Source organism: Thamnophis elegans, chromosome 4 (genome assembly GCF_009769535.1).
Source record: "Thamnophis elegans isolate rThaEle1 chromosome 4, rThaEle1.pri, whole genome shotgun sequence".
Lineage (NCBI taxonomy): Eukaryota > Metazoa > Chordata > Lepidosauria > Squamata > Colubridae > Thamnophis > Thamnophis elegans.
Window position 1 is genome coordinate 79,609,994 of NC_045544.1, and position 20,816 is coordinate 79,630,809.

Consider the following 20,816-nt stretch of genomic DNA (forward strand, 5'->3'; position numbering starts at 1 on the left):
ACCAAGTTCTGGAAGACCTTGGCAATAGCATTTAGGTAGAGAGAGACAGAGGGAGATTCTAGAAAGAGTGCAGAGGAGAGCAACAAAGATGATTTGGGGACTGGAGGCTAAAACATATGAAGAACAGTTGCAGGAACTGGGTATGTCTAGTTTAATGAAAAGAAGGACTAGGGGAGACATGATAGCAGTGTTCCAATATCTCAGAGGTTGCCACAAAGAAGAGGGAGTCAAACTATTCTCCAAGGCACCCAAGGGTAAAACAAGAAGCAATGGATGGAAACTAATTAAGGAGAGAAGCAACTTAGAACTGAGGATAAATTTCTTGACAGTTAGAACAATTAATCAGTGGAACAAATTTTCTCCAGAAGTTGTGAATGCTCCAACACAGGGTGTTTTTAAGAAGATGTTGGGATAGCCATTTGTCTGAAGTGGTGTAGGGTTTCCTGCCTAAGCAGGGGGTTGGACTAGAAGACCTTCAAGGTCCCTTCCAACTCTGTTATTCTATTCTATCTCTGCCTGCCTGCCCGCCTGCCCGCCTGCCTGCCTACCTACCTACTTACCTACCTACCTACCTACCTACCTACCTACTTAGTTATCTGTCTGTCTGTCTGTCTACCTACCTACCTACCTACCTACCTACCTACCTACCTACCTACCTACCTATCTTCCGTATTATGAGCCAAGGTGGCGCAGTGGTTAAATGCAGCACTGCAGGCTACTGCTAGATCAGCAGGTCAGCGGTTCAAATCTCACCGGCTCAGGGTTGACTCAGCCTTCCATCCTTCCGAGGTGGGTAAAATGAGGACCCAGATTGTTGGGGGCAATATGCTGACTCTCTGTAAACCGCTTAGAGAGGCCTGAAAGGCCTATGAAGCGGTATATAAGTCTACTGCTATTGCTATTGCTATCTATCTATCTATCTATCTATCTATCTATCTATCTATCTATCTATCTATCTATCTATCTATCTATCTATCTATCTATCTATTTATCATCTATCTATTCCAACACTGGTCTCTCTCTGTCTGTCTGTCTCACACACACAGAGACCCCCATGCACATGCATGCACGCACACACACACACACTCACTCACTCTCACCCACACATACACACACAGCCCAGTGTTGGAACTCCCGAGTGATGGATGGTGATTTTTAGCACGTATTCTTTGGTCTTCTGGACAGGGTGGTCAGTAGCTCACTGGGAAAGTAGATCTTTTAAATATTGTAGCTAAAGTCACATAGGACTGTAAAAGAAGCAGCAGCACTTGAGTTCTTCTCAGAAACATTGCTTGAAGACCTGATCTAAAAACGAGACATGTTTTTAACAAGTCCACATTAGTGATTTGTTTTGTAATGACCACTTCGTAATTTTCATTGAATTTAGAGATTCATCTTTTTTATGAATCTTCCCAGAATTCATGTTTTACTGAGTAATCTCTGCTCCCTTTGATCTTTCTTTTCCCAAGATGGCAATATTTTCTGTACTCCAGTTACCTCACTCATCTCTAGCATTTCTCAAAGCTAATAAAAGTTTTGTGAAAGAGTTTTCTACTCCTTTCACATTTTTGAATACTTATTAAGAACATTGATTCTCAAGTGATTGGATGTTTTTGAAGGATTGTTCTATAGACAAGTATTGACTCAGAAAACTGAAAATGTTTGCAGAGAATTTTCAAAGATAACTTTGAAGAAGGTATGCAGGATCAAGTGCAAGAAAATAAAAGGAATCAGTCCTAGAAAAGAAAGAGAAAGAAACTCAAATTAATTCTTTTTATTTCTATTTGCTATAAGAGGAAGCAGAGGGAAATTGCAGGTTTTCAAGCTTCTATTATTATACCCTACAAAAATAAAAATCATTCTTACAATCCTTGCACTGTTTCCTAATCTACCTTGAAGGACAGACATTTTTGGATTACCTGAGTGTTATTTTGTCTGGTGGAAATCAAACCACACACACTACAGTAACAACCTTAATATCATCTATCAGGCATGGAGTGGTGATTTTTGGAAATGCTTTGCTACATCAGGACCTAGATGACTAAGGGAAGTTTAAATTCTGAAGCACAAGGAAGTCATGCAACAAAGCAGCAATCCCAAGTATAAAAACAAGTGTACAGGAAAATGAATAAGGAAGTACAAATTTAGCGTTTTAAAATGATCAAACCAAGTTAAGACCTAAAGCCCATAGAAATGCACAGGACTTGAACAATTCATGCTAGAAAACTCTAAAATGTTATTGTTGGAGCAGTTTGCCTTCATGGATAAAATGGATAAACATTACTATACAGCAATGTGAGAGTCCTACCAACTACTACAGGAAGTGTTTGGTAGTGTTACTGCAATTAAAGATAATATTGCACATAGAAAGTGAAACATTTAGAAAACCCCAAGAAACAAAAACAATCACAGAATTATATAATAATAATTTTCAGCAGACAGCAATTTCTTTCAGTATCATAAGGTACAATTCAACTAGCTTCTATAGGAAAATGAAAGATATATTAATGGTTTGAGCCGGTCCTTCTCCATCCTTCCATCTCCAAAAAAACTGTTTAATTTTATACATTATTCTGAATATTTTTAAGGTTAATTATTATATATTGGAAATTCTAAATTGTGGCTTTTCTATGATGATAGCTTATCAGTCTTTGTACTATTTATAGCTGATACACTGATTGTTTTAGCTGAGCCTAGTGAATTTCTTAAATCTTAGTTTAATTGAAAGATGAAAAAAAATAGCATTGAAAGGATTGGTGTTTTACCATGCTCATTAACAAATTTATTGACTGAACTGGCATTACTGTATTGGATCTTATACTTTCTGAAAGCCTAGTGACACTATAGTATAGCTTGAGAATTTGTTCATTCTCTTTGCCTATGGCGTTTTTTTAATTCTCCCAAAGTGTAAGGGAATGAAAGTGGGAGGCAAATTATGTCATTTTATTATTCTCCTGCATTCAAAATCTTTTGCATTCCTGCAGCATATTCAGAGTATCAGAGGAAACTAACTATGAAAAATAAAGTGTTCCATTAATTCTGGATGAAAATGTCAAAAATAAAAGTTAAAACCATGAAGAAATTACCAAAAGTCTTATTTAGTGGTAAGGTACCTATTTTATTGACATTCCTAATTTCTGCTTGGCTAATCATAAGGAAAGATATCCAAATGAAAATAAAGAATATAACATAGTGGGGTTCTTTTGTCGTATTAATATGTATGCCTCTGTATATTTTTCCTTACTTAGGTATCTGAAAATCAGCATTTGGATCACCTAGCTGAAAAGCTGGAGCAGAGTGAGAAGAATGGTTCGGTAAGATTGTCAGCATTCTTACAATAATTGTCTCCTATCTAATTCATATACCATTACTGCATATTTTGTTTAGAGATTTATATATCCAGCATATAATATGATTCAATATATGCTAAAGCTCAAGGTTAGTTGTCTTCAGTTTAGTATGATATACAGGTAGTCCTTGACTGATAACAAAAGTTGGGACCAGATTATTTGTTGCTAAGCAAGGTGGTTGTTAAATGAGTTGTGCGCAATTTTATGACCTTTTCAGCCATGATTGTTAAGTGAACACTGCAGTTGTTAAGTGAATCACATAGTAATTAAGCAAGTGTAGCTTCTGACATTGACTTTCTTGGCAGAATCTAGCTGGGAAAGTTGCAGATGGTGATCATGTGATCCCAGGATTCTGCAACCATTGTAAATAAATAATTACCAAGCATCCAAATTTTGATCATATGACATGGGGATGCTGCAACAATCATAAGCATATGTATTGGTCATAAGTCATGTCTTTCAGTGTTGTAATTTTGAATGGTTGCTGAACAAATAGTTGTAAGTCAAGGACTATCTGTACAGACTCAACCATTATGGTATAAGGTGATTTACAACCTGGTCTCTATGATTTGTTCATTAATTGATTGATTATGTGACATCTAGTTACATAGGCAGATGTGCTATCAACCACATAGGTAGATCTTGTCCATGACAATCTGTACCTAATTCGGTCTTCCAATGATATAAATACCACTGTCCACCTTGTTGCTGGTTGCTCTCTTTCTTTCCAACTTAACTAGCATTAGAGACTTTTCCATAGAGCTACGTCGTCATGTAATGTCACAGAAATAGGATAATTTGATACTTGTAATTTGTGCCTTAAATTAGAATTGCCCGGTTGTTTGTTTTCTTGGTTATCCATGGTATTTTCAGGAGTCTTCTACAACACCAACATTTAAAAGCATCCATATTTTTTCTATGCTGCTTCTTCAAAGTCCGATTTTTACATCCATAGAATGTCACAGAGAATACCATGGTTTACAATATTTTGATCTTCATATGTACAGACATCATGGCAATTGAATACTGAGTTCTTTTTGGTATTCTTTGCTTTCTAAAACGTGGAAGGATGCCTGCAACTTTTCTCCCTCTTTGAGACTGTGCTGTTCTTGTGTCAAAGATGCAATCTCTTGCTAGTCTGACAAGTTACATGTTTGAAGCTATAAGAAGTTATAGAAATAGTAACAAATGCTGCTGATATTTATGTAATGATCAAGATAGTCTTGATTTCTTGATAAGTCTTATTTCTCATAGGAAACAGTCTAATCTGCCTTCCATTTTGTCTTGCTCTACAGCTGCCTAAACTCTATAAAAAAATTTGCCGTTAAAACAGGATATTCAGAGATTAGTTGATAGAAACACGTACATGAAAATCATACTCATGACATATGCCACAGAATGCGGCATACATGAAGCTAATACTTGGCAAATTGTTTTGCTGTTAGTCTCACAATGTTAACATGTCATAATCTAATTAAGCATCCTTAAATGAGTTAGTACGATGGTATTTATGGCCCAGTTAGGTTGGGGCACGTAGTAGAATTTTGCTGATCTTCGAAAACTGAACAAGGTTATAGTACTTGGAAGTGAGTTCATCAAGAATAATAGGATTGTATACTACTAGAGTGGGACTTGAAGCATGATTTCAGAAGGTGGAAATGGCAAATTATATCAATATATTGCCAGGAAAATATTAAGGAAAATGCCCAATAAGTCATCAAGAAGATTTCACCTTTTATTTGTGACTTTCAAACTTCTGAATGCTTAGTGAACTCAAGTACCTTTGTGCAGAGCAGTCTTTCAAATCAGATTGCTGGTGAAAGTGGCTTCTTTCCCCTAGCACTGTTTCTCCCAGAATAGATGAGGCAAAGGTACTTTGGCTTCAGGGGTGTAAGGACAGATTGATGTATGTGAATTCCTCCAAAGAATGCAGAATAGGGCAAATGTTAAAATAGTTGGATGGTGAAAACAGCTTCACTCCATTTACAAGAGAAGTCCCAGTGCATGCACCTGTTATCTGAAAATCAGATACTGTACATGCATTAATATACAAAGATAATTTATGACTTTTAGCATCCATCCCAAAAATGATGTTTGCAATATTATTTCTGAGTGTTTAAAACTACTTAAAATAATCACAGGAGGAATGGCTAATTAGAACTGATCAATATACTGAATAAATGGGCACCGGACCCTGAGTAGACTGACAGCAGGTTCAGAGGAAGTTATCATGGGCTATAGATAATTAATTAAAATAAGCAGCTTCCTTTGGCTGGAACAGTAGCTTTGAGACATAGTCTTATACTTCATTTACAATCGCTTGCCATTAGGAAATGCAAGACCCATGAAATTATATACTAGAGATTATGTTTTAATAGTTTTATAATTATTCTTTTACTGCCTTGTGTCTTCAGCTTAGCTTAGACCTAACAATTTAAAGTTGGCATGGCCAAAAAAAAACCCCCAAACAATAGTGAAACTATAATAATAGAATGTATTTTTCAAAGATGAGAATTATTTTGGCGCTACATAGATTTCATACTTTTAAATTTCTCTTGTTTGTGCTACAGATTCACATTTTTTTAAGTTTATTAAAATAAAAATAAACTGATCTGTGAATCATAACAAATGTTTTACTTTGATTTTTTAAAGTTTTATTTTAATTATAGTTAGGTGCTTTGTACCTTGGTGGAAAACCGATTAAAATATAGTAAATTAATTATTCATGATGACTACAGTGAGAGTTCCAAAATTGCACTTGTCTATTGGCAAATAGGTAGAAAGGAAGTGTAAATTATCTAACCAATTCCAGTCTGTTTTCAAGCCAAAAACTTTGATCTGTTTACTGCCAACTATTCAGTGGGAACAGGATGAACATAACTCATTAATCTCATGAATATCAGTCTAATCATACTCCTAATATTTGTATCTTGCTAGAATGTTTGGGAATTGGAATCCTATTTCTGAGACTTCTTTCATGGTTAGTTTCAGTGAACAGTATTAATAGAGTTCTGTTCACTTTCAAGGCAAATGAGATTGTGAAGTCTTGAAGAGTTTCATAATTTTTTTTCAGTATGGCAATCTATCTTCCCATTCTGTATGAATTGGGTGGGATATGGGTTGACTGCTGGTGGCTGGAGAAAATGATGAGTTATTTCACACTAATAAATTGATGTATATTGCAGTAACTATGCCTAGTTGCAGTAACCATGGTATTCATACCATAAATTTAGTATAACCAAAATTGAAAGTTTCTTTCTCTTGTCCTTGCATCACAGCGGGCTGAGAAGCATTGATTTCTTACTGGGAGTAACAGTTGATTCCCATGGATTGTTATTGTAATGGACTAGGCCTTTTTCTGACCATGCCCATTCAGACAAGAATAAGCCTCTGCCTATTAGGCATGAACTTGCTTTTGATGGAACCTGGCTTAGTTATGGGAATAAAAACTGAAGGATCGTCTCCACATAAGCAGCTTTAAGGAAGAGGTATTCATAATAGACTGCTTATGCTGACAGCAAAATGACATTGTCAAATAAATAAAATAGCTATGCACTTGCATCAAAATTATCTGAAGTACTTGTGTTGGTTGCATAGTGATGATGATGTTCATCCATCATGTTCGAAGAAGACCTTAACATCTAACAGATTGTGGGCTGTCCACAATGTGTCCGCAGGTGGCTGGTAAGGCCTATACGAACACAAAATATTCTGCCACATGACTGCAGACATGTATGGGCACCATTGTTGCAGAATTTGCAGCTCTGGCTTTGCATGCTTGCTTCTCATGTGCTATGGTTGTTCTTCTGTCCTCAGATGTCTGGCAGTCTTGGTGGATCAGCGTGTGCCATGTCGACTGATTGGGTTTCCCAGGAGGTGATGTCAATATCCAGGGACGTGAAGGAGGCTTTCAACGTGTCTTTGTATTGCTTCCTTGTCCCCTATGCAATCGCTTTCCTTAGACAGCTCACCATAGAGGAGCTGTTTGGAGATGCGATGGTCTGACATCCTTGCAACATGTCCTGTCCAGCATGTAATATCATTATACATGTAGCATCATTGTCTTCCTCCTTCTTTTGCCACCATAAGCATCACACTATGTGCTCCTAATGGAAAAGCAGGCTATCTATAAATTAATAAAATAAATGTCTTTATTGAACCACATGGTTGAGTTATAGGGAATTAGGTATTTTCTGTCTTGAATTAAATATTTATATTTTTAAATCTCTATGGTGTATTCCTTAAGCATTTTAAAACTAAATTTCCTTTGTAGCCTTACTACAGCTTTTTTCTGTTTTTTCACCACTACAGGAGATGGTGGGAATATTCCATCAAATAGCACACATGTGTGTTTTTAATTGCACATAAAAACTAGTTCTGGATCAAATTCTGCAGCTGAGGCCAATATTATTCTTTAAGAAAAATACTGAGTTGCTTATTTATTATGGTTGTTTGAGTTCCCTTTTGTTCCTTTGTTTGGAATAATTTCCATTTTCTGAAAAGAAAAAAAAGCTGGTAACAAGTAGGTATTTTCATTTCCAGAAAGATTCACTCATCTTACTATTCTTTTTCATTCAAGTTTTGAAGTCATTTTAAAGAATTTAACCTTATCGCCTAGAGCACAGTGAAGATTAAGATATATAATGGATATCCTGCACAGCTCTGCTAGATTTCTATTTCCTTTGTCAGATCTTATTATTGTTTACTTAGAATGTTATTTACTGTTAATATGAGGAAAGATTGTGATTATTTTTTATTCCTTGCCCACTTTCTACCGTAAACTTAGCTTAGTCCTTTGCTTAAAATCTTATTACTGCAGAATTTTGTCAGTAGAACTGAGTCTTGCTTCTTATTTATAAGGCTTTGTAACTGAAATAGGAAATAGAACATGGACTATAGAATCATAGGGCTAGAAGGACCTTGAAGCTCTTCTTTTTTAATGTTTTTATTTTATTCAGAACATAGTTAAAATTGGAAACACAAAACTCGATAAAAATCCAAGAAGACATAAATGAAAAAAAAAATCACAAAACAGTGAGTATATTAAAAAGAGTGCATCAAAAAGAAACACATTATACACATTATCCTCTGTAGCTGAATACTGATTAATACATTACTACAATTAGTTCCCTAATACTGCGTAACTGAGTGAGCTTCTGTTACTTGTCCCAGTTACTTGTCCCAGCTTCTACTAACCTAGCAGTTTGAAAGCATGTAAAAAATGCAAGTAGAAAAATAGGGACCACCACCTTGGTAGGAAGGTGACAGTGTTCCATTCGGTGGTTAGTCATGCCGGCCACATGACCACAGAGACGTCTTCGGACAGCACTGGCTCTTCAGCTTTGAAACTGAAATAACCACTGCTCCCTAGACTCAGGAACAACTAGCACATATGTGCGAGGGGAACCTTTACCTTTACCTTTTACAATTATTTCTCATCCCTTGCGAAACATGCCCTCCCAACATTTAAACTACTAAATCTACTAACAACTCATTAACCTATCTTCTATATGCTATATTAGTAACAAAGTAAGCAGGAAAAAGAATAATAGTAAAACAGAATACAAAGTTTTAAATATCTCTGTTAACAAGCTGTTTGTCAGGCCTGTAGTTATGTTCCTTTTAGGATCTTTGGCCTGCCACACTTTCTATTATTTCACTATGCTGTTTCATTAGTGTAGTAATTGGGAGGGGGGAATAGAAAGGAGTAGAATTGTGGAATGTTTTATTGTCATTCCTTTCTAGAAGCCAAGGTCATCTTTGTCTCCGCCCCTCTGCACCTGACCAGAACCAGCTGGGTGGAGATGCGACCATGGCCGAAGAAGATTGGACCATGTGATGGATTTATTGGTGTGGGGATAAGATCATGAACTTTCAACTGGGTGGAATCCCAGGAAGTTTTCAGAATTGGGATTTTCCACAGATGTGCCAACATGTCTGACTTATTAAATTGGAACTTTAAGGATAGCTCTGCCTTGGACTCTGATTTAATTCTGCATGATATTTGGAACGCTGACACTGTTATTGTAATCCATCCATAGAAAATTTACCACAGCATCTATCCCTAATCATTCCAAAAGTTATAAATACATCATCCTGGATCAAAAAACCATGTTTGTTTCTTAATATCCTCCCTTGTCAATTGTTGGTTAATTAAATGTAATAAATTCAGCCTCCAGAATATGCCTTATCTTCCATCCAGTCTCCCTTCATCTTCGTAGAACAAGGGGATTTCTTTATAGAGAAAAGGAATTTGTCTCCCTCTCTTGATATTGTGTTTGTGGAGAGATAAAATCAGCAAATTTCTCCACAAACACAAGACAGCCTTCGGCACTGACCAAAAAATAGCCAACATCTTAAGAAGCCCCAAAGTCAAAATCCAGCTAGAAAACCAAGGAGTGTACGAAATACCATGCAAAATCTGCCCTGCAACATACATAGGACAAATGAACAGGAGAATAAATGCACACATCGCAAAACACAAGAACGCAGTGAGAAAAAAGAAAAAAACCTCCTCCCTTTTCCAGCACCTTAAAGCTACAGGACATGAAATTAATTTTGAAGGAACCAGGTTAATCTCCAAAACCAAACACTTCAACAAGAGAATAATTATGGAAGCTATCAAAATAGAGAAACACCTCCAAAACATGAATAAACGTGACAATACCTCCTGCCTACCAGACATCTGGAAACCAGCTCTAGTCAACAAACAAGCCCCACCCACCACCCAGGCCGTTACAACACGAACAACAATAGACACACAGCCAGCACCAATCAGCACCAATTTACCAATCATTATACAACCACACAACCAATCATTCCACTTACTGAAACAAAGCCAGCACTCCAGACACCTCCACCAAGATTTATAGAAAGATGGCAGCTCCGAACATTGCCAAGACAATCTCAATCTTACACGGGAAAAGACCTGAATACAACAAGACCAGCATATATTCAATATTTCAATCCAAATTATAAGAAAAACTCAATAGAAATAAACTCTAGGTATTTTGCAAATAAAAAAAATACAGAATTCAGTAGTGATATATAATATCTCTTCACCATACTCACTGAACATTGCCTGCTTTCCATATGGAAGGGACAGAGGTTATCCAGAACAACATATGATCAGAAGGAAAAAGAGAAAAAGCAATTAGAGTCCAGCAAAGGGTTGAAATAAGTCAACATTCAACCACTGATCAACTTTTAAAACAAAAAGCAAAATAAAACAATAAAATCAAAAAGTGAAAGTTAAAATCCCAGTATGCTTATAAAATGAAGTGCTTAACAGGCAAATTGATATGCCCACTGACTTTCCAATAACTTCCAGAGGGAATTGGAATCTTCAAGATCCCTCTTCTCCGCTAGATCCACAATCATCTAAAGTCATCTTGGCTCACTCCTAAGTGCTCCCCTTCAAAACCAGGGAGCAGCACTGCCAAAGAACCAGCTTTAGCAGTGAAATTAGCAGATCGCCAGTAAGGGAAAAAAGAAAACCTACTGAGCAGCAGCCATCTGAAATGAAGAGGCACGGCCTTGAAGGTCTTGTAGTCCAACATCCTGCTCTATCATCTTATATGATCCTAGTCAAATGTTTGTCCAGTCTTCCAGTGATGGAGCACTCACAACTGCAGGAAGCAAGCTGTTCCATTGATGAATTGTTCTACTTTCAAAAAATCCCTTCTTCTAGTTTGGATCTCTCTTTCACAAGCTTCCACCCATTACTTCTTGTCCTTCCCTCTAATGCTTCAGACAGCACTCAAGTACTGGAATTAATGGATGGATGGATAGAGGGATGGACAAATGAATGGGAAAGTTATTTTACTAATCTTTACTAATCTTTACTATTCTAATATATATCCCCTGCATAAGATTGCTTTTTTAAAAAATGTTTTTTTAAAAAATATCCTTGACATGTTAAAGCATCAATGTCCACAAAAGAATACAAATGATAGGGGTTTTTTTTCATAACAGGGAAGAAGGCATGGGTAGCACTTTCTAAAACTAGACTCTGCAAAGAAGGCATATTTTTCTTTACAAAATTTTAATTTTCCTTTGTTGCCTATTGTACACATTTCTAAGATGTTACTGCTTTTCAACAATAGCACTTATATACTGCTTCTTAGTGCTTTACAGTCCTCTTTAAGTAGTTTACAGGGTCAGCATATTTTCCCCAACAATCTAGGTATTCATTTTACTGACCTTGGAAGGATAGAAGACTGAATCAACCTTGAGCTGGTGAAAATCGAACTGCTGGCAGAATTAGTCTTCAATACTATGTTCTAACCACTGCGCCACTACAGCCACCAATTCCGCTTTTCTTTGTCTTTTTACTTAAACAATTTCTTATTAACTCTTGCATCGTAATCTTTGCACACAATCTAAAAGTATTTAGATATAAAAGATATATATGTATGGTCAAGATTTTTTTATGCTGTTCTTGACATATGAAATATTGAAGTATTTTAGTGTTTATTTAAATTTATGGATAGTTGAAGTCAACAATACATGCTGTATTTAAATGTGAACTTGGCTTAGCCGATTAGCTGTTTCACTGTTGAATGCTTAATTCTCATTATTTGTGTGGAAGATACAAGTTATTCACTACATTTATTTTGTGTTTCAAAGTGAGAACAAGCCTTTAAAACTGTTGATGGAAGAACACAGAAAACTGTGAAACCCAAGTGTAATATAGTTAAACAATATATCCAAAATCCTTTGATAATGGCCTATTCTGATTGCCTTTTCACCTTATTTTGCCACTAAATTGTGTATTCTTGTTCCCTAGAAGAAATGGGACCTCAGTCCATTACAGACAATGAGCCGTAACTTTGGAGGCTGAGTCATTTTCAGATTTTAACTTCTCTTTCCATCTTGCCCAAGTCTACTCCAAAATGCTTTTTTGAATTACAAGAAACAAAACAATTGCCTTATTCTTTTTTCCATTTGTAGTGCAGAGCTTTTGTCCCTCAACTTATATTTATTTTATTTCTAGACTGTCAGTAGAGAGAAGAAATTGGAATTGTCTGCTCCCCAGCTTATACCTTCATCTCCAGTGAGTACTTTATCTTCATTTGCTCTTCAGATAGTACATCTCTCTTTTTCCAGTCCTTCTTTCCTATTCTTTAAATAACTGAGCTCATATTAGTTAGTCCAATAGATGAAAACAGGCTCATAAAGTGGTGATGTATTTCATTTGAAGCTGTGATTCATGTTAGTGCCTTCCTGTGCCTTGTTCGCTTTAGTTGCAACCTTTTAATCTTTCAAAAGACTTCCTGCGTCAAAGCAGTGTTTTGTAATTTGATTGGGAAATGAAAAACAGAAGAAGAGCTGTATAATAGCTGCTGAATGAATCTTCCTATATAGAATGTTGTAACATGATCACCTGAAAGGCTTGACACCATTTTGCCATGTGGAAGATGAAACAAACAAACAAACAAACAAACACACACACACACACCAAAAAAGGCAAAAGAGTGTGAAAGTACATCTCTGTCAGCTTTTAGTTTTTTAGGCTGCAATACATTTTGTTATATTTTAACGTGAGCTCATGAATGAAATGTGGAATATAAATCTAACAAAAGATAATCTTTAAATTACAAAGGCAATTGGGACCAGAATTTCCATTGCTAAGCAGTCAGGAAGCACATTGTTACCTGAATGCAATGCTTAGTAACAGTAATTCACAAAGTTCCAATTGCTGGTGTCACCTGCCGACTGTATGGGTCATTAAGAGGGAACCTCATGAGAACCCAACTTCCAACTTGTTACCAACTTCGCCCATTGACTTGGCTTGTGGGATGATGGCAGGGAATGCTAAAAGCCATAATTAGGTGTCCACAACTCACTGTGATATCCTAATTGCCTACTAGACACTAAGCATCCAGATCACAGTTTCAGGACTACAAGGACACTCTGATGGCCTGAACTCCAAGGACCAATTGTATATTACACCCAAAATTATTTTGTAACATTTGGCTAATATAACAACAAACTTTTCTATTGAATTACTATATTTAGAAAAAATCCTAATCAGCTGTTTTAGTTGATTGGTGTAAAATGTAGAGTAGCTGTGTTAATTTCTCTATTATATGGGATAATGAGAGTCATTGCAATCCACCTGAATACAGGTAAGAAAGTAACAACTAAAATTGGATAAAACTGTGCAAAGCTTTAAAGGAATGCTTTGTTTTTGATGAAATTTCAGAATTATTTTCTAGAAGGATGAAGTTCTTGCTCTTTTGCAATATAGCTGTTGCTATGAAAAGAGGCTGAAATAGCTATTCTTCAGCAAGGTTAAGACATGCCTTCTCCTGCAGAGTGGCCAACGTCAAGTCGTGTGGCTGCATTACTAGAGGAGAAGCATATGTCTCAGAGGCAGTCCATTGACACTTTCCATTGACTAAATTTTGGCTAGCATGTCTTGAAAAAGGCAAGCCAAGAAACTCTTCCTCTCTCTCTGGCTTCCACTGGTTAAAGTTTCTGGGCAGTGCATCAGAGGGAGGCAAGTTGATAGTGGTGCTCACCAATTTCTTTTTGTTGCCAAGTGGTCAGATCTCCTGCTTGTAGGTGGTCATTTATTAAAAAATATTATGTGCACTTGCTTCAGGGATGGGTGCTGGCGCTGGAATAGTTTATGCTTTGACTCTTACTTATTTAGGACCACGACTTTTTTATTGACCTGAATACTCAAGAGGTAACATAAACAACTTAGTCGGGACTATGAAATATTTTCAACCTATGAGATGACAAAATAGTTTGCTGAATAGACATAATCCTTGCTTAACAATGGTAACTGGAATTTCCATTGCTAAACAACATAATAAAAAATGTTATGCCACATGACTGCATAGCATAATGCTGGCAGTCCCGGCAGTTACCATTGCTATCATTAAATGAGAATTACAATCATTATGTGAGGAACATAGGGATGTGGTGGCTTAGTGGTTAAGACACTGAGCTTGTCAATCAGAAAGGTCGGCAGTTAGGCAGTTCAAATGCCTAGCGCTGCATAATGGAGTGAGCTCCCATTACTTGTCCCAGCTTCTGCCAACCTAGCATTTCTAAAGCATGTAAAAATGCAAGTAGACAAATAGGAACCACCTTTGGTGGGAAGGTAACAGCGTTCCGTGCACCTTTGGCATTTAATCATGCTGGCATCTTGACCACGGAGACGTCTTCGGACAGCACTGGCTTTTTGACTTTGAAACGGAGATGAGCACTGCCCCTTAGAGTCAGGAACAACTAGCACATATGTGCGAGGGGAACCTTTACCTTTATATGAGGAACATTGCTGCCATATGGGGGAGTCTTACCAAAGTGATTTGCAGCCTTTTCTGCAACCTTCCCCATTGACTTTGCTTTTGGGAGCTGACAGGGAAGGTAGCAGATGGCAATCACAGTGCATTGCACAGGGCATTGCAACTGGTGTTACTATGAGCTGGTTGCCAAGTTCCCAGATCGTGATCACAGGAACATTGTGACAGCTAGAATTTCAAGGACTGGTCATAAGTACCAATCATTCAGCGCAACTTTGAACCATCACTGAGTAAATGGTCACTAAACAATGACTATATGTAAAACAATGTGTGTCCATGATACATGTACATGCAATGGACAGGAGTACTAATCACATTGTTCTGTCATTCCTTCTTTGTAAGATGTAACAGGTACAAAGGCAAAGGGATGTTTCACACTATTCTTTTTTAAAAAATGTCATTTTACTATTAATTTCATGATTGTTTCAAGAGATTCAGTCTGGATGGGTATTAGATCTGACTTTGGTTCTTGATCATTGAAAAATACTCCTAAGTGTTTCTTGTTTGAGTCATTCATTCAAAATGCACCCATACAATTTTCAGCATGAAGGCCTGAATCTGAAAAGTGACAAATACGAATTTAGTGTATTTTCTATTGTCAAAAATAAAAATTGGTTTATAAAATTGGCAATGCATTTCCATTTGATTCTTGTTTTAGTTCTTTATTCAGTTGGACAATTGATAACTCCAAGATTAAATTAAGTGTGGTGCCAGAATGAAGAATTTTTCTGGTCTGTGCATTTGTACTCTGTATCTATCTCATCCATTCCATTGCCATTCCATGTGCAATTTATACTGTCTTTTGCTTCTCACATATTTTCTCATCTTGGCGAAACATGTACTCTCAACACATTGTCCAATTCTATGAGACCATAAGGTTCCCAGAAGTACACTTAGGTGTAAGATTTGCTGGAGGTTTTGTGTTTTGAGATCTGCTTTATAATATTTTCCCTCCAGTCAAGGCACATTCAGAGCCTTCACTAACCAATTTGGGAGTCTTGATTTAGTTAGGAAATTTAAAGACAAAGTACAATAAATTGTTGTGAGCTTAACAATTGAATACAAATATACAAAACATAATTTCCAACCTACCAGTTTTCATCATGCACCCAGTATATATTTATTGATTTCTACTGGACTCCCACAATGGTCAGGACTACAGAGAAACACTCTAGATTATCATTATGTCACATAGTCCCCCTGTGTAAGAAATATAGAATAATTGAAATGCTTTCTGTAAAACGGAGTGTGAAATGTAATGTAACTCTCTTTTGATAGAAATGAGGTAATTTAGCAAGAGGGCTTAAGCATTGATCGAACAAAACATCATATCTGACATAGCTACTGCTATACCTATTGGCATATGATGTAAGGCACTTTTCTGGTACAGATTGTGTTAACATACCTTGCAGTTAAAGAAACAATTAAATTCCACAATTACATTTTCAATTGGGATTATTCTGTGTTTATTTAGTCAGAAGCATTTGACTAGGCTTATGCATTTTAAGGGGGCTGAAGATGAATGTTCATTAGATTTTTTGGGAAAGTTATGTTAAAACAACATTTCATGAAAATGCTCATATGTATTCATTGTTTTTACTTGTAAAATGCCTTTTATGTGTATTATATGTTAATATACATTTTGATTTGATTTTCATTCTTTCATAGTATTTGTTAAGTCAATCTGATATATGGTGTCTGAAAATTATGGCCAAAGATTCTTCTGAATGTTATTTGCTTGAATTACAGCAACATGATATTTCTATTAAAATGGAACTCTATAAATTAGGTATTCTTGCAAGAGGGGCTATCTTATTATTTTTATTATATTTTGTTAATAATATTCCAAAGCCTGGCTAGGCATAATATAAAAACCACTAGAGACTATGGTTAAAGTCTTTGCTTAAAATAATAAAAATAGTATTCCTTTATTTCATTTCATTTCATATATATAATTTCATTTATAAATTATATATACATTAATTTATAATTTCTGTTGATGAGTATATTTTGTCCCATTTTATGACATTCCTTGCCACAGTTGTTAAATGAATCAGTGCAGTTGATAAGTAGATAACACGGTTGTTAAGTGAATCTGGCTTTCCCATTGATTTTGCTTGTCAGAAGGTCATAAAATGAGATTACATAACCTTGGGACACAGCAACAGTCATAAGTATGAACCAGTTGCCAAGCATTGAATTTTGATTGCATGATCATAGGGATGCTACAAACGTCATAAGTGTAAAAAATGATAATAGATCACTTTTTCAGTAACATTGTAAGGTCACTAAATGAACTGTTGTAAGTCAGGGAGTACCTGTATTTATTTTAGCAAAAATAACTAAAATTATTAAACTTTAGCAAAACTTATCATAGTAATATGATAGCCAGTAGTTTGTGATATGACACAACCATGACATTGCAGGCTAACAAAGATAGAACATTCTTTTGAAGTTTACTGAACTTTTTAATGCCAAATATTTGATAGAACCTATATACTGCAGTGTAAATTTGAAATGATTTCTTTGAGTGTTGGTTTATATTTTAGTTATTTTTAGTTAAAAAGTAAGTCTAGAAATCTAGAATCATACAAATTGAAGGGATTATAGAATTCAATCAACTCTAATTGTCAGGCCTGCAGCCGGTTTCTTTTAGGATCTTTGGCCTGCCACACTAATATTCTTTTCTACTATGGGGAATTGGGAGGAGGAATAGTAAGGAGTAGAACGTGTTATTGTCAAAATACAAAATTCCTTCTAGAAACCAAGGTCATTTTTTGTTCTCTACACTTCTGAGCCTGACCGGAACTGGATGGGTGGAACTGCCAGCATGGCAGTGGAAGATTGGACCATGTGATGGATGTGGGTGTGGGGGCAAGATCATGAACTTTCAACTGGGTGGGGAAACCTCGGGAAGCTTTTTGATTTGGGTTTCCATAGATGTTCCAACATCCTCTCTTAATAAATTGGAACTTTGGGGAAAGCTCTGCCTTGGACTCTGATTTTTGAAACACTGACATTAATCTGAATCTCCCTTAAAATATTTCACCAGCAACCCCTGCAGGGGTGCTGATGAGCGGTGCTGAATCCCAACACTGACCTGACTCGGTCAGCGTATAATATCAGCAAAGATGAAGATAGAACCTTTGAGAAATGGAAGCAGAGGATGAGTTGCTTCTCTGCAAATCTTCCAAAGTGCAAAGGAATTTGTGGGGGAGGAAGATTGAAGAATTATAGCCTCTGGGAAGATGCGGTCACAACTGGAGGGAGTTGGAAGGGCTAATTCTACCCATGACTGGAGAGGGCAAGAACAATAACCCAGTAACCGACAAGATGATTGGAGCCTCCCAGACCAACTTGTGCAGCCAAACATGAGTGAAAGCTCCCCCTTCCTCCCCAGCAAAGGCTCAGAAATATACTGGAGTGGAAATAATTACTCCTTCCATACAGTGAAAAATGAAATGGCCCATTATCCTGCAGTTGATCCCCTATCAACATGGGGAATTCAACCCAGCCAGCAGAAAGGGATTTGGCCAACATCTCTCATTAGTCAGCCATCGATATTTGGGCTGCAACCTGTGAATCAAGAACCACCAAATTGGGCCTTCTTCCCAGGTCATGGAAGGGAGAGATGTTTGTGGCTTCCCAGTTGGCCACCAACATGGGGAACTCAACCCAACCAGCAAAAAGGAGCTTGCACCATAACTTCCCCCAGCCAGCAACTGATGTTTGGGCTGCAACCTGTGAATCAAGCAACCCCAGAAGGGGTTTTCTTCCCAGGTCATGGATGGGAGAGATGCCAGTGGGCATTTGCCTTCCCTCAGCAGATGGCACCATGTCACATAATTGGGCAATGGCCAACCCAGGGATTGACTCCCCCCCCACCAAGTCCAGTCTCACCTGCAATACCCCAAGTTGGAAGAATGATGCAACAGGAAAAAGAAATTTTAACCTTGAAAATGATTATGTTTGAAATTCAAAAATTATTAGTAGTAACAGAGAAAATTGAGAAGAGATTGGAGAATATAGAACACAAAACAGAAAAATTTGATGGAAAATTTAGGATGTTTTTCAAATGAAGAAAGTGGAGGACAGAGTTTTAAAATCGAGAAAAAAGTGATCAAGAGATAAGGAAATTGTGGATACTGACAGCAACTGAGTGTGGTTGGAATTGGCAGAGCAGAATATGGAAAGGCGAGATAGAAGGACTGAACTCTACCCCAGATTTCAAAATATAGAAGAAAAGAGAAAAAAATTGATGGAGGTAAGGAGAGAAATCGTGACAGAAGAACCAGTGATAACCAAAGACAAAATGATGTAAGGAGCAGATGGAGGGTTTCAAGTTTTCATAAGATATGAAATGAACAACAAGTTCCGAAGAGAAGTCAATACAAGACTTACCAAGAAAGTAATCAAATATTAATGCTACAAATGGTAAGAGACATAAGACTGCACTATTACCGGAAAGATACAGGGTGATATAATGGAAGCATATAATAAAAATTAAGTTAAACTTAGTTAAATTTAATTTTATGTATAAAATGAAGTGATAATAGTTATAGTCAAATAAATGATTAATAATATATATATGTGTATGTGTATGTGTATGTGTATGTGTATGTGTATGTGTATGTGTATGTGTATGTGTATGTGTATGTGTATGTGTATGTATATATATATATATACACATACACATATGTATATATGTATATATATATATATATATATAATTACTTACCAGGGATTTTTACAACCCCTGGTAAGCCCCAATTATGGGAGGAAGCTAACTGCTTCCATCATCTGTCCTTCGGCTCGTCACAAGAGTCCATCACGACAGAAACCCAAGTAAGGGTATGGCTAGCTGATGAGAGCTAAATAGCTTGAAATAGATCTATACTAGTCTCCCTTTATTTATTTATCAGCACAAATAAAAAAAACATATATATATATATGTATATGTAATTTGATAATATGAAATTTTATATAAACTACAAATGGAGACTATGAGAGAGGAGGTTTAAAAGTTTTATTATTAAATATAACCAATTTATATTTAAAACATGTTATAAAGATGTAATATTATTGGATGATTTTAGGAGGATCTAATGGAATGCCCTTATGTAGTTTTACTTTACATTTAGAATATTTCATATAAAAGGATGTAAAAATAATCATAGTCAAATGAAGGTTGAGGTGCAATAATAGTAATATATAAATATATTTGATTTAAAAATATGCGATTTGATATGAATTGTAAGTGATGGAAAAACTGTCTGATATTGACACAATATTCCAGGTTGAGTTTGACCAAGCTGAAATATAATGGGATAATTACTTTTTCTGATGAGTTCTCAAACTCATGTTAATAGATCTCAAAAGAGAAGCTGCATCGCACTCTTGGCTCATGTTCAATTTGCGATCTACAAGATTTTTTAAAAATCTTTTCTTCTGGTTCTAAAGCATTAGCCATTCCTTATAATTTTTTATAGTCTGTAATTTTTGTAACTATCCCCTCAACCCTTTCACACAAGTCATTAACTAAACTTTTGAATACAATAGGACCCAGAGCATTGCTTGGTGGTATCTCACTGCTTCCCAATCTGATGTGGAGCCATTTTTAATGACAGAAATGTCTGTATCTAAACCCATGTGTTACATGCCATGCCTAGTAACATTTTTTTAGAAGCCATTACTTCTATTCCCTATTTTGTTTATCTTTAATTACCTCTCTTGCATCACTGGAACAGGTATTTTGAAGCTGGTGTTCTTTTCAGCAATTTTAAGCCCTTAAAACCAAATCCATCTATTAGTAGCTTAAATATAATGCGAAACTATGGTTATCATTATTCATCAACGAATCATCGTATAAAATACTTCAACAGTTATATCCATGCCAGGATGAATGTAACATTATTACATTTTATTTTATTTTTAAAAATCTAAATATGCCCACAATTTACTGGAGCTAAATCTGATTGTTCTCAATTTTAATTCCTAAATCGGATCCACAGTTGCAATTCAGGTCTCAGCAGGAATTATACTGCCAAGGCAGAGAACTTTGCATTATAAAGATAAAGAGAGTAATTATTATTAAAAACTATACCAATAAAGGCAGTTAATAAATGTGCATGTTGTGTAACATAGGTTG

At 36.1% G+C, this 20,816-nt stretch overlaps 1 protein-coding gene across 1 annotated transcript in view; it reads left to right on the forward strand.

Moving 5' to 3' along the window:
* The first annotated feature begins 2,037 nt into the window (after positions 1 to 2,037).
* GLP1R (glucagon like peptide 1 receptor) overlaps positions 2,038 to 20,816 on the forward strand; it is an 83,239-nt gene continuing 64,460 nt past the window's right edge. Inside the window, exons 1-2 of the mRNA XM_032216051.1 lie at positions 2,038 to 2,100; positions 3,249 to 3,314. Coding sequence (XP_032071942.1) covers positions 2,038 to 2,100; positions 3,249 to 3,314 — 129 coding nt within the window. The remainder of the gene's footprint in view (positions 2,101 to 3,248; positions 3,315 to 20,816) is intronic.